Raw genomic sequence first — 12,111 nt, 5'->3', positions numbered from 1 at the left:
GCAAGAAAAAGAAAGGAATGAGAAAGGATGTTGGATGAGGCTGCTCCTGGGAACTGGATGAAGAGAACACAGAGGCATGAAAAAGATAAAGATAACCTAAGGAAAAAGGAGGAAGGGGGAGAGCAAAGAGGTGGAAAGCTTGAAAGTGGTATGGGGGAACAAAGATTGGGAAGCAAGAAAGGACAGGTGAAGAACAATGATGAGGACGCAAAGATGAGTGCAGAAATGGGGACCACGAGGGCACAGATGGGAAGTGAAGATATGGGCATGAAAGATGAGGAAGGGACAAAAAGGGAGTCAAAAAAATGAGAGGGGATGGATGGGCAGAAATGGAAGTGATGGACGTACAGAAATTAGAGACAACAAGGTACAGAGTGTGAACAGGTGAAGGCACAGCGATGGAAGCATGGAGATGTCAGAGTACCAGGATGGAAGGCAACAGAGGCACCGAGGGGGAAGTGATGGGGGGACAGGTATAGAAGGTGATGAGAGTACAGGAATGAGAAGTCACTGAAGTACAGAAGGCAAGTGTTGGAGGGCTGAGATGGGGACCAAAGATGGAAGGTGATGAAGTATATGGATGGGAAGCCATGGAGGTACGGAGGTGGGAGATGATGAGCTGTACCACATGGGAGGTGAGAGAGGTATAGAAATGGAGGTGATGGTGGTACCCTGTGGAAACTGATGGCAAGGTACAGAGATGGGAGGTAATGTGGAGGACAGAGAAGGAACTGGACTAAAATGGGAGGTGATGGGATCTCTGGAACAGCAGCTAACAGGAGCTTTGAGATGAAATGTGAAGGAGAGACTGAGATGGGAAATGATGGGACCTGACATGGAGATGAAATAATAAAATGTGAAGAGGGAGAGACCCAGGAGGCCTGGGGTTGGAAGTCATAGGGGCGCAGTAATGGGAAGTGTTGGGGGCACAGAGAATACAGAAGACAAAGATAGAAGGCGGCAGGTACAGAGATGGGAAGAGGGGCATACAGTGAATCTCAGGGGTCTAAGGTATGAAGTGATGAAGGGACTGAGCTGGGAGGTGAAAAAAAAGGAAGAAACTAGAAGTGCTAGAGGTCAGGAACGAAAGGTCTGAGAGAGAAGGAGAAGTAAATTTTGACACGGAAGGATATGGCAGGGGGAGACACTGAGATAAGAGGTGATAGTGTAGAGTGGCAGAGGACTGACGGGAGAGGGGAAGGGGAGACGGGGTGCTGAGCAGAAATTCAAACAGTGGGAGGTGGGAGATGCTGAGGATCAGAGGTGGAGGTACGGCAGAAATGAAGAGATGTGGAGAGGAAAAACCAGAGATGAAGGGAATGAGGCTGGGAAAGGATGGGACAGCGGAGCGAGCTGATCGCTTGGGAGGTGGTGGAAGGACAGGAATGGGGAAAAGACGGGACGGTGGCTGGAGGAACAGAGGTGAAATCACCAGACACAAGGAGGTGAAAGAGGCAGTGATGGGACACGTCTGAGGAGAGGTGATAGATGGGACAGAGGTGAGAGGTTGGTGGGGGAGATAATGGGCACCCAGATGCTGGGCCAGGAAAGTGACAGTGGCCTAGGTGGAGGGAAGCCAGATGGAGGAATGATAAGGGGCAGGGATGGAGGAGGTGAAGAGGAAGAGAAAAAGGGAAAGGAGAGCAGGGCAGAGAGGATGGACGGCCAGACAGAGAGGGGGTGAGGGGGCCTACACAGAAGGTGATAACACCCTGGAGACAGGGATTCGGAGGTGAAGGTGAGGCAAGCAATGAAAGTGAAGACAGAGATAAGGGTGATAAACGGACGGGGTGAGGGGATGCTGCTGGAGAGGAGAGGGTGCGGCTGAGGTGCTGATGGAGCCCAAGATGGGAGGTGAGGGGGCGCGGGTCCGCAGAGCGGAGGGGCCGGGCCTCGGCGCGCACCGGCTGGGGTGCGGCCCGCGGGGGCCAGGGCCGCGCTCAAGGGAGGCCCCGGGGGCCGGCCGGTCGGCCGGCTGGTACCGGCAGCGCCACTTACCGTGCCCGCCGCGGGTGAGGAAGGGCATGCGGTTGATGGCGATGGGCACGGTGCCGTGCTTGCTGTGGAAGTGGTGGACGTGGTGGGTGGTGCTGAGGCTGGAGGAGACCCGGGCCCCCTCGGCCGCCCCCAGCAGCAGTAGCAGCAGTAGCGGCAGCAGAGGTGGCGGCGGCGGCGGCGGCGGGGGCCCGGCCAGGGCGGGGGGGCGGCGCGGGCACCCCCCCAGCCCGCTTCCCCCGGGGGGCATTTCGGCCCGGGGGCGGCCCCCTCACAGCCCCATGGCCGGGGGCGGGGACGCGGGGCCGAGTAGCCCCGCGAAGCCCCCCTCCGGCTCCGAGCCCCTGGAGGGGGGTAGGAGGGGTGAAGAGAAGGAAAATCAGAGCCCAAGCCTCGGTCCGGAGTCAATGAAATCAAGTGGATCCCGCCGGGTAGTCCGGGGTCCGCGGAGCGGCAACGCCAAGGTCCAGGACGCCTGGGTCCATCGCGAGGAGCTAAGGGTCCCCCCGCATCCCGGCGGGGTCGGAGCGGCGCAGAGGGCCGTCAGAAACCCGGGGGACCGCCCGGGGGAGGGGGCATGGTGCCGGGTGGAGAGAGAGGGGAGGCGCGGGGGCCAAGCAGGGAGGGGAGAGCGGGGAAATCCTGCGGAAAAACCGAGCCGGGGAGGGGGGACTGGAGGAGAGAGGCAGGAGACCGATGGAGACTAGGGCCCGCCGCGCCGCGGCTGCCGCTGCCGCCCGACGGAGGCCGGGGGGAGAGGAGGGAGCGGCCGGGGGGTGGGGGGCGGGAGAGGGGGGAAGGGAAGCAAATCCGGGTGAGGGGGGAATGAAGGGAGAGGTGGGGAGAGGAGAGGAGAGGAGGGGAACGGGGCTGAGCGGAGGGAAGGCGCGAGCCTGCGAGATTCCGGCGGAGAGATGGAGGCAGCGGAGTGTTGCTGCAGAGGCTGAAGAGGGCTGGAAGGGAGAGGGCGGGAGAGAGGAGGGAGGAAAGGAGGGGTGGAGAGGGGAGGGGAGGGGGAGCGCGGGCGGAGGAGGGGGCAGGGCGGAGGGACCCGAGCGGCTCCCGATCTGCGGGCGGCGCTGGGCAGCTCCGCCGCGCGGCACCTGGCTAGCCGGCTCAGCGCTCGCCTCTCCTCTGCGCGCGCCCCACCCCTCCCCCACGCCCGGGTGCGCGCACCCTCCCGCCCCCCTCCGGAGAAGGGGCCCTGCTGAATAATTGAACAGAACTGAGGCTAGCCGGAGAGGCCGCTCTCTTCCACCTCCTCCCACCACCCCCCACCCCCGGCCCGGACGAACCCCAATAGTGCTCGCTGGCCCAGTGCGCAGAGATGTGGCTACCGCCACCTCTGCACGCACCCCTCGGAACACACGTGCACGCTAGGATATGGACGGGCTCGGGTATGGAGACACCCACGTGCCCATACAGGCACCAGTGCGCGCGCACGCACACAGGCTCAGACACAGACATTGCATACATGTGCTCACAGACACCTGGCACACGAACTCACACTCAACCGAGTGTGTACACATGCTCACACACATACGTGTTTGGTCACAGGCAATGAATGAACAGCCAGCGTACACACGGACACCCCCCTCCAGGTCACCCTCCAAGAACAGGGTCACCCATATGCATACAAACAATGTACCAGGAGCCTCAAAGGTGCTCAAGAGTTAAGACATACCGCACACACAGTCCCTCGACACCTCCTCAGAAGGGTGCTTCCCTCCCCGCGGTAACCCTCCTGGACACCTCCAATCCTTCCTGTCCACTTCCTCTGCCCCTCCCCTAATGCCAACCTCGCCCTCTTGGGTGGGGAAGGGGCAGTTCAGGATACCTATCCACTGAGTGTTCCACTTGGGACAAAACCCTTTCTGAGCCACTTATGTCCTGCTGAGGAAGCCATTTCTCCTTCTAGGGTGCCCCTCCACTGCGACCTGCCCCTCAGACGTTGGGGCACTTCTGGGAAGTAAGAGCAAGGAAGCTTTCATCCCTTCGTCTGGATGCCACCTCTGCACTGACATCAACCTGAGTTCTGCTTGGACGAGGCTTTACCGGGGCGGGGGGTGGGGGGGTGCAGGGAGGCAGAGAGTAGATAAGGAGGAGGAAGAGAGGGAGGGAGGGAGTGATGAACCTGGAAGGAGGCAGACCAGGAGAGGTGGCGACGAAAGGGCAAAAGGGAGGGGCTGCGAAAGAGGAGGGGGGGCAGGGGAGGGGCTGGCTTCTGCTTATTATTCAGCATTCCATTTTGGAGCAATATCTGTCACCAGGAGGCCCTGAAAGAGCTGCGCCCAGCTCCTGGATGCAGTCAGGACCTGGGACAGCTCCTCCTCGCCAGCGGCCACCTTCCCCAACTTATTAGATGCCAGTGCCCCATTTGGTCCCCAGCCTTTCAGAGGGAAGAAAGGGGTCCTCAGAGGCACACAGAAAGAAGTGTCCCGGTGGCGTGTGGCCCCATGAGGGAGGAGAGTTTGCAAGCTGGGGAGCACTGCTTCCTGCCCGCTCTTCCTGTGCCCGCTCTTGGCCCTGGCTCTGGGATAGAGACTGACAGAGCTCTGAGCAGGCAGAAAATGTATGGTCCCGGAGGGAGGGAGGGAGGAGCCGGTGGCGAGAGGAGAGGAAGGGAAACCGCCTAGAGGCCAATCAATACTAGTGAGTGGGAAGTGGAGAGAGCCGGAGGGGGTGACACTGGCTAGCGAGGTGGGGAGAGAAAGGGTAAAAAAGAAGGGAGAGACAGAGGTGTGCAGGAGATCAATAGAGGCTGCGGAGACCAGCAGAGCAACTAGGGAGATGAGAAACAGGGGCAGAGATGGGGAAGAACCCACTGCCTGGGAGAGCCCGGGGACAGGCTCCGGGAGGCGGAGCTGGAGCTGCCCAGGGAAGCGCTGTCCAGACCTCAGCCCTGGGGCTTCAGGCCCTGCCAGCAAGCAGGCCCCCATCCAGCTTCCTTCCTCTCTCATTTCATATTCTTTTTTATTTTCTCTCCGCTTTCCTCTCTCTCACCCTGACAATGACTTCTCTCCCTCTGATCTCCTGCCTTCCCAGAGCAGACTCTTGAGCCTCACAATGGTGCCTTCACCCCCAGGTGGAATTCCCATGTCCCAGATGGAGAAACTGAGGCCACATGTAGGGAAAGGCTGTCCTGAAGGTCGGACTCCTCCTCATCCCAGTCTCTTCACCACCAGACAGCTCCACACCACAGGCCCAACCCTCTGAGGATGCCTGGGCCATCTCCACCCTGTCCGTCTCTTCAGGCACAAGGGCCCTTGATGCCCAGGGTGCCGCCAGGGCCGTCACACTTGGGGTGGAGCAGACAGGCATCTGGGCCAGGTTCCTACTTGACCTTGTGCATCAGTGGAGCCCCGTCATAGAGACAGCACGAGCATCAAACAGCCAAGCCTGGAGTATCAGGAGGAGGCACAACTTCAAGAGAAAAGGGGTTGAGATCTCAGAGGTACCCCCAGGGCCAGTGCTCAGAGGTTCCCAGATTGCACCCACCTTGTCTTTACCTCCAAGGCTCTGCTCGGGCTCTGCCACCAGACACAGAGACCAGCGCTTGGGGACAGTCACACTTCCCAAGAGGCCCCTGTTCCCCAGCCCCAACTATCCCTGCCTCCCACCTGCCTGCAACCCAGGGAAGTTGTTCCAATCTCTCTTCCCACCCCTGCTGAAAGATGGTTTGACTCCCAAACCCACATCCATCTCTCCGCTCCCTCCCAAAAGGCTCCATCATGTGGGAGTGCAGTAGGACGAGGGGCAGCGCTCTTCTCCATCCTGACCCCCTCGGCCATGGCAAGAAATGCCTACCATCCATGGGCACCGCCTCCACCTCCACCACCACCACCCCGGGACTAAACCTTAAGAACACCCAGGTTCCAGCCACACCCCGCCCCCAGCGCCCTGTGATTAAGGGCAAGGATGTGCCTGTTACTGAGGCCTCAGTGTCAGCAGCTAAATCAGATGGCTGGTCTCCATCTTACTGTCTTCTCTGAGGACAAATTAAAAGGACTTTGTAAGCCGTGAAACACGAAACAGTCAGTAGGGATAGTTACTATTAAACAGCAAAGTTACCACCATCCCCAGATCGCCTGCACAAAGCGGGAATGAGCTGAAGAGGAAGAGGCCTGGCCCCAGCCCCGTCCTTATTCCCCGACAGCCAGGACTGGAACGCCCCTGAGCTGGCCGGCGTCTGCGGGCTTTGGCAGGTACAGCGAGTGGCAGGCTGGACAGGAAGAATCCTGCAGGACTGGACAGGATGTGGAGGTACCCAGGGATGGGCCTGCCTCAGAACACCAGGAAAGCACTCATGGAGACGGAGGGGGCATTCTTACAAAGAAGGAAAAATCAAGACCCGCCCAAGAGCCCAATCCCAGAAACCAGGGATTTCCCTGGTTTCCCTGAAGAAACTCAGAACTCTGCCCGATGACTAAGGTTCCATAGTGTGGCATGGAAGCAAAGGCACGGACCCCTGTTCTCAGCCCAGATCTGCTATTCACTCTGGAAATCCACCGACTCCTCCGGACCTCAGTGCCCATGTTTGCAAAGTGAAGAAGCCATTTATAGTGTGTGTGCACATGTGTCTTTTTTTCAGGCAGCTGGTGCGTCATGTCCCTGGTCTCTCAGCCCAGCTACCCCCAAGGAAGACCATTCAGGTGACACCTAAAGAGGCCACACGCTGCCCAGCCCGCCCCCCTCAAGCAGGAGGTTGTCTCTCCCTCATTCCTGCCCCACTGCCCTCCCTCAGCCAAGCTCTAACCAGTTGCCGGCCACCAACCACGAGGGACTGGAAACCGCTGCTGAAGCTGCCCTCTCTGGGAAGGGGCCTCAAACAATATGCAAGTTGGCAGCAGATGCCCAGCCAGGGAGGAGAAGAACCAGGCGAGGACACAAGGGAGTGTCCTTGTGGATCCAAGGGACACCCTGCAGCTGGGTGGGAAACTGGGCACGACACCATGGCTGGCCTCCAGGGAAGCCAGCTGTCCGGAGGCCTGGCCTCCTGGGTGTCTCCTGAGCCTGTCTCCTGGGGGTGTAGGCCTATTCTGGGCAGGAAATAATGGGTTTCCACTGCACACTTCAAGGACACCAGGGGCAAGGGGGTACAGGTCAGCAACGCCCCCACCGGCCCTGTGCGACAGAGCTTACGACACGTGAGACCACGGCCAGCGTCGGGACAGTGACAGAGGCTGACACGTCTTTGGCAAGGGGTTAGGGGAGCAGTGTCCCACCAGCTCAGAAGGAAGAGGAGAGGCTGTCTAGCAACGATCACCCCTGACACAGACATCAGGAGTCCTGCAAAGGCCTGAGAGGGGACTCCAGGAGGCGACAGCAGCCAGTAGCTCCCCTCCGTCTCACTCATGACAAGAAGGGATGAGAAGGAAGCAAGCAGCATGGCTCTGAGAGACCCCCCCTCCTCCCGGGGCCTCCCCCCAACACCCCAGCCCTCCCAGTCCTGCACTCACGGTCGTTGCAGACGGGGCCTCCATAGGACGTCATGGTGCAGTCGCAGGTGAAGCCGTCCCACTGCTGCAAGCAGACGCCCTGGTTGGCACAAGACTCTTCGGTGCAGGTGGTGCTGGGGCCTGGAAGAGGCAGGAGGAGGGAACACCCCCATTCAGCCAAGCCCCCTCCTGCCCCAGGAGTTACGGAAGCTTCGGGACCAGGCCAGAAGCCCTCCCTCAGTTCCTGCCGGGCAGGAAGGGCCAAGAACTCATGGGGGTGAGAGTGGGGGAGCTCAATGACAGCTGGTCTTGGCCTGGAACTGTGATAAGGGGCCGGGGCGGGAGGCAGCAGGGAGGGCAAGTGACCTCTGACTCTCCCCATACACTGTCCCAGTGCAGCGGCAGCAGGCTTCATCGAGGCCTGAGAGGAAGGCCCCCCGGCCCCGGTCTGCCTCTATAGCTGTCCCCCTGCACCCCGCAGGGTCACACCTAACTCCCGCGCCCACACTCACCGTCACAGCCCCTCTCCACCTGCCCGATGCGGTGCAGGGCATCGGCGATGAGGTCAGGGAGGCGCCCGTTGAGGTCCACCGAGGCCAGGCAGCCCTGGAAGCCATCCCGAGAGGCCACCAGCTTGGGCAGGTTGTTGAACATGCTCTTGCTCAGACCGCCAATGTACAGCTCCCCTGCAAAGGGAGTGGGGTCAGAGCTCGGATCCTGGTCCCCAGATCCCCAGTCCCTCCCAGTGTCGGGTCCCGCAGCCCCACACGGTCTCATCCGGACTCCAGCTTCCTCTCTGAGGGGCAGATGCCCACCCCCACCCTTCCTTCTTCCTTCTCCGCTTCGCCATCTGTCTGCTCCCGTCCCAGAGAAGCCCAGATGCCCGGGGAGGGGAGAGGGAAGCAGCTGGAGGAACCTGCTCCGTGCTCTCTCCCACACATCTGATGCCAGTTCCGGCCCGTAATCAGGGCCTTTCATAGCAGTGCAGCCTGGTCCCTTCCACCCTCGCTCCCTCCCTTCCGAAGTCTCCCATCCCCAGAACTCCTTCAGGCCTCTGCCAGGCTCTCCCAACTCTGGGTTGTCTGCTGGGGGTTCTAAGACTGGCACCTTCCAACAGCTAGGGCTTAGACTGGGGATGGGTGACACGGGCAAGAAGTCCTCCTCAGGGACACTGGTCCTCCACATCACTGCCTGGCCGCAGGGACCTCAACTCCCTGGAAGTCCTGGGTGGCCCACGGCAGAGCTCCAGCAAGACATGATGGGTCAACCCTGCTGCCCCTGCCGGAAACTCAGTGCAAACCAAGCCCAGCCCAAACCACCCCTGGGTTTGCTGCCACTGTAAATTACTTGAGACACATCGCCCCCTTCTGGCAGCAGGGAGAATTGTCAGCACTATGCCATCCGTTCTAGCGGCTTCCTCCATGGCTCAGCGGTAAAGAACCTGCCTGCCACACAGGAGACCCACAGGATGCAGGTTCGATCCCTGGATGGGGAAGCTCTCCTGGAGGAGGAAATGGCAACCCACTCCAGTATTCTTGTCTGAAAAACCCCATGGACAGAGGAGCCTGGAGTGCTACAATCCCAAAGGGTCACCAAGAGTTGTACACAAGTGAGTGAGTGAGCACTGGCGCAGGATCTGACCAAGTTTCTGGCTCCAACTCCAGGGCCCACTCACTCTGTGACCTCAGGCAAACCACACAGCTTCTTGGAGCTTCCACTGCTGCCTCCTCAAGAGGAGGGTAGATACCAGTCTCTAGGAACCCTCCCCACGCTCAGACAGTCACAGTGACACCCGGGGTCCCTAAGGGACTGGGGGGCTGCTTTGGGCGTGTGAGAGAGGCTCACATTGCCCAGTGGGCTCTGGAGAAGCCACAGGCCTCGTCCTCACTCCTGTTGTTCCAACTCCCCGGGTCTCTAAACTCATCCCCCTCTTCTCTCCTCTCTGACCCGCCACTATTCTAGGGGCAGGCAGTGATGGCTTGCTAACTACTGAAGAAGCCCTGGGGAATGGAGGACCCCTGCATGATGCTGAACCCACCAAGGAGGCCTGGGTCCAAACCAGTGCCCAAGGAATACGACCAGTGCAGCACATGGGGACCCGGAGACTGTTCCTCCTTCCTCCCCTCATCACAGCCCCCCTCCCAGCCCAGCAGGGACTCTGTTCTCTGTCTAGCCCCCAGCACAGCCGACTTCTCAACCCTGGAGGGCCAAGAGGTCTTCAGAAGGCCCGGCTGCCTACTCCTAGCTCTAGAGTGAGGCCACCAAGCTCCCCATGAGCCACATCCTGCAGGCAGGCTTTCAGTGTTGAGAGGCAGCCTCGCAGGGGAGCTGAGCACAACTTTGATAGGAAGATGTCAGTCTGGACACACTGGAAAATGGCAAAGAGAGAGGGAAACGGGCAGGGGCGGGACAGAATCACACAAGAGAAAGAGCATCCCAGGCGGGGGGTGATCTTGCCAGGGCCAAGGGGTATCTGGGCTAGGGCCAGGCCTCCTGCAGAGGCCCCAGGCCCCACCTTTGAGATCGAGGTTTCGGGCGCCATTGGAGTGCTGCGTGACAGTGCGGGAGTCAATCTTGAGCGTGTGCACGTTGCCCGGGTCCCTGGACACCACCACGTTGTGCCACTGGTTGTCATTGACTGGTTTGTCTGAGTTCCCCTTCATCAAGGACGGGCCATTCCCCAGGTCAAACACGTAGTGGATGTACCTGCCCCACAGTAGGGAGGAGACACCGGGTCAAGGTGGGGGCTGGGAAGGCGGGGTAAGGAGGAGCTACAGCTGCGGGCTGGGGGTGGGGCTGGAAGCTGTAGGAGGAAGGGGCGGAGGGGAGGCCTCAGAGTGGAAGAACCCAAACCAACAACAGGAGCACTCAGGTGTGAGGTCCCATCGTGGGGGATGTGGGGAAAGAGGCCGCAGAGGACTTGGCTCCTGGGACAGGCTCTGAAGAGAAGTGGGTAGAGGGATAGCTTTGTGGGGGCAGTAGGGTCCTCTGGGCAGGGACAAAGCTGCTCTAGGGTGGGGGCCTCTTAGGCCAGAGAGGTCACAGGGACCCAGCCCTGCCTTCTGCCTGTAGTAGGGCTGGATGGCCTGAGCCAGGACAGTGAATGGAGCACAGATATGACTGAGAAACCCCTGGCAAAGAAGTAATTGGGGGGTGACCAGGGTGGTGCTTCTCCATCTTGGCTGGTGGCAGGGGGACCTGAATCCTGACCTGCGGTCTGTGGGGACTGGACATCTCAGCCAGTGGCTGAGGGAGGTGCCTCTTGGTCATGGCAGGGACAGGGGGGACCACGTCCTTGTCAGCGGTGCAGAGCCCAGCACCTCACCCCTTGACCAGCTCGATGACGATGAAGTCGTTGCCATTGCCTGAGTTGAACAGGAGGAGCCCGTCGGGGGCCGTGGTCTTGAATTGGAAGAAGAGGTGCATGGAGGCATAAGCTTGGAGCGTGGCAAGCGCTAGGTAGCTGCTGCGACTCTTGAAGGTGACAGGATCGGCCACAATGGCACGCAGGCCAAAGCGAGCATTGAGCTCACAGTAGGTGATGTCTCCGTCCTTGCACTGGTCCATGTAGGGTTGGCCGTTGAACACCAGCCCGCTCAGGTGCCCGATGAAGTTGGAGGGCACCACGGAGATGAAGCGCCGCTCCGTCATGATGCCCGTCTCAATGTTGTGGAACTCCAGCCGCGTGTGGGCCCCTGCCATCTGTCCTGCTCAGCACAGGAGACAGAGACGGGGACACGGCTTGGGGCCCAGACTGTAGGATCATTCCTGGGGCTGGGTCTTGGGGCCCCAGGAGCCTCCCCTCCACTCAAGGGCCGCATGGGAAAGACATCAGCAAACCCCCCACAGGTAGGTGCTGGCAGCACACACCGCTCCTGGGTCTGGAGGAGTTGTGGGACTCTTTGGGCCAACAGGCTTGCAGGGCAATGCTGCCTTTGGGGAGTTGAAACAGCCCCTGGGGTCCAGGAGCCCATGACATGCCACCCCTAAGGGAGAAATGGCACCCAGGCAGGGGTCACCAAGAACAGGGCTGCAGACTACCTACCCTCCACGGTCACGTTGTCCACTGACAGCTGCAGGCTCTTGCCCCGTCGCACCACCCTCACTGTGTGCCACTCATTGTCATTGAGCTTGTGCCCCGCAAAGAGCGTCTCGGGGCCTTTACCTGCGGCACCGAGGGGGGAGTCAGCCCGGCACCTCCTCCTGCCCTCATGTGGCTGCTTCAAGTACCACCCCGGGCACACAGCCTCACCTCTGCACACACCCATGCACACAGGTACACCACCCCCTACACACACACACAGAGCCTTCACACACCCAGTCATAATCGCAGACACACAGTCATAAACATATCGCCACACTTGGTGCAACTTCCCAGGGTGGCACTGGAAAAGAACGCGGTGTGAATGAATGGTGTGGTGCCTTCGGAGTTGTGCCCTAAGGCCCTGCACCTGGAGACTCACACCTACAACTAGCATACTCAGCCCGCCTCTCCTCAGGACCTTCAGTGTCTGTGTGTAGCCAGCAGCTGAATTCCCAGCCTATAGACATAGGCCTCAAACTTTCAAAAGCCTTACCACGCACCCAAATGTGCATGTGCACCCACAGCCTCACGGCTGTCCGTGAGCACTCCACACACACACACACACACATAGCTCCCCCATCTAGAGCAGCGGTC

General features: G+C 60.1%; 1 protein-coding gene across 21 annotated transcripts in view; it reads right to left on the bottom strand.

Annotated features, from left to right (window-relative positions):
* Window positions 1-12,111, bottom strand: part of NRXN2 (neurexin 2) — a 110,301-nt gene that overhangs the window by 34,375 nt on the left and 63,815 nt on the right. For 17 of the 21 annotated variants that reach the window (XM_043927418.1, XM_043927488.1, XM_043927474.1 and 14 more), the window contains 5 exons: window positions 11,479-11,598; window positions 10,759-11,140; window positions 9,949-10,139; window positions 7,946-8,119; window positions 7,455-7,574 (listed from right to left, as the gene is read on the bottom strand). In XM_043927418.1, coding sequence (XP_043783353.1) covers window positions 7,455-7,574; window positions 7,946-8,119; window positions 9,949-10,139; window positions 10,759-11,140; window positions 11,479-11,598 — 987 coding nt within the window. Of the gene's footprint in view, window positions 1-1,998; window positions 3,145-7,454; window positions 7,575-7,945; window positions 8,120-9,948; window positions 10,140-10,758; window positions 11,141-11,478; window positions 11,599-12,111 lie in introns of those variants that run through there. The other 4 variants (XM_043927540.1, XM_043927534.1, XM_043927525.1 and 1 more) reach the window with 4 other exon arrangements.

This window comes from Cervus elaphus, chromosome 2, assembly GCF_910594005.1.
Source record: "Cervus elaphus chromosome 2, mCerEla1.1, whole genome shotgun sequence".
In the NCBI taxonomy this organism is placed as follows: domain Eukaryota; kingdom Metazoa; phylum Chordata; class Mammalia; order Artiodactyla; family Cervidae; genus Cervus; species Cervus elaphus.
The sequence above is the reverse complement of the archived record's forward strand: the minus strand, read 5'-3'. Positions and strand labels throughout refer to the sequence as shown.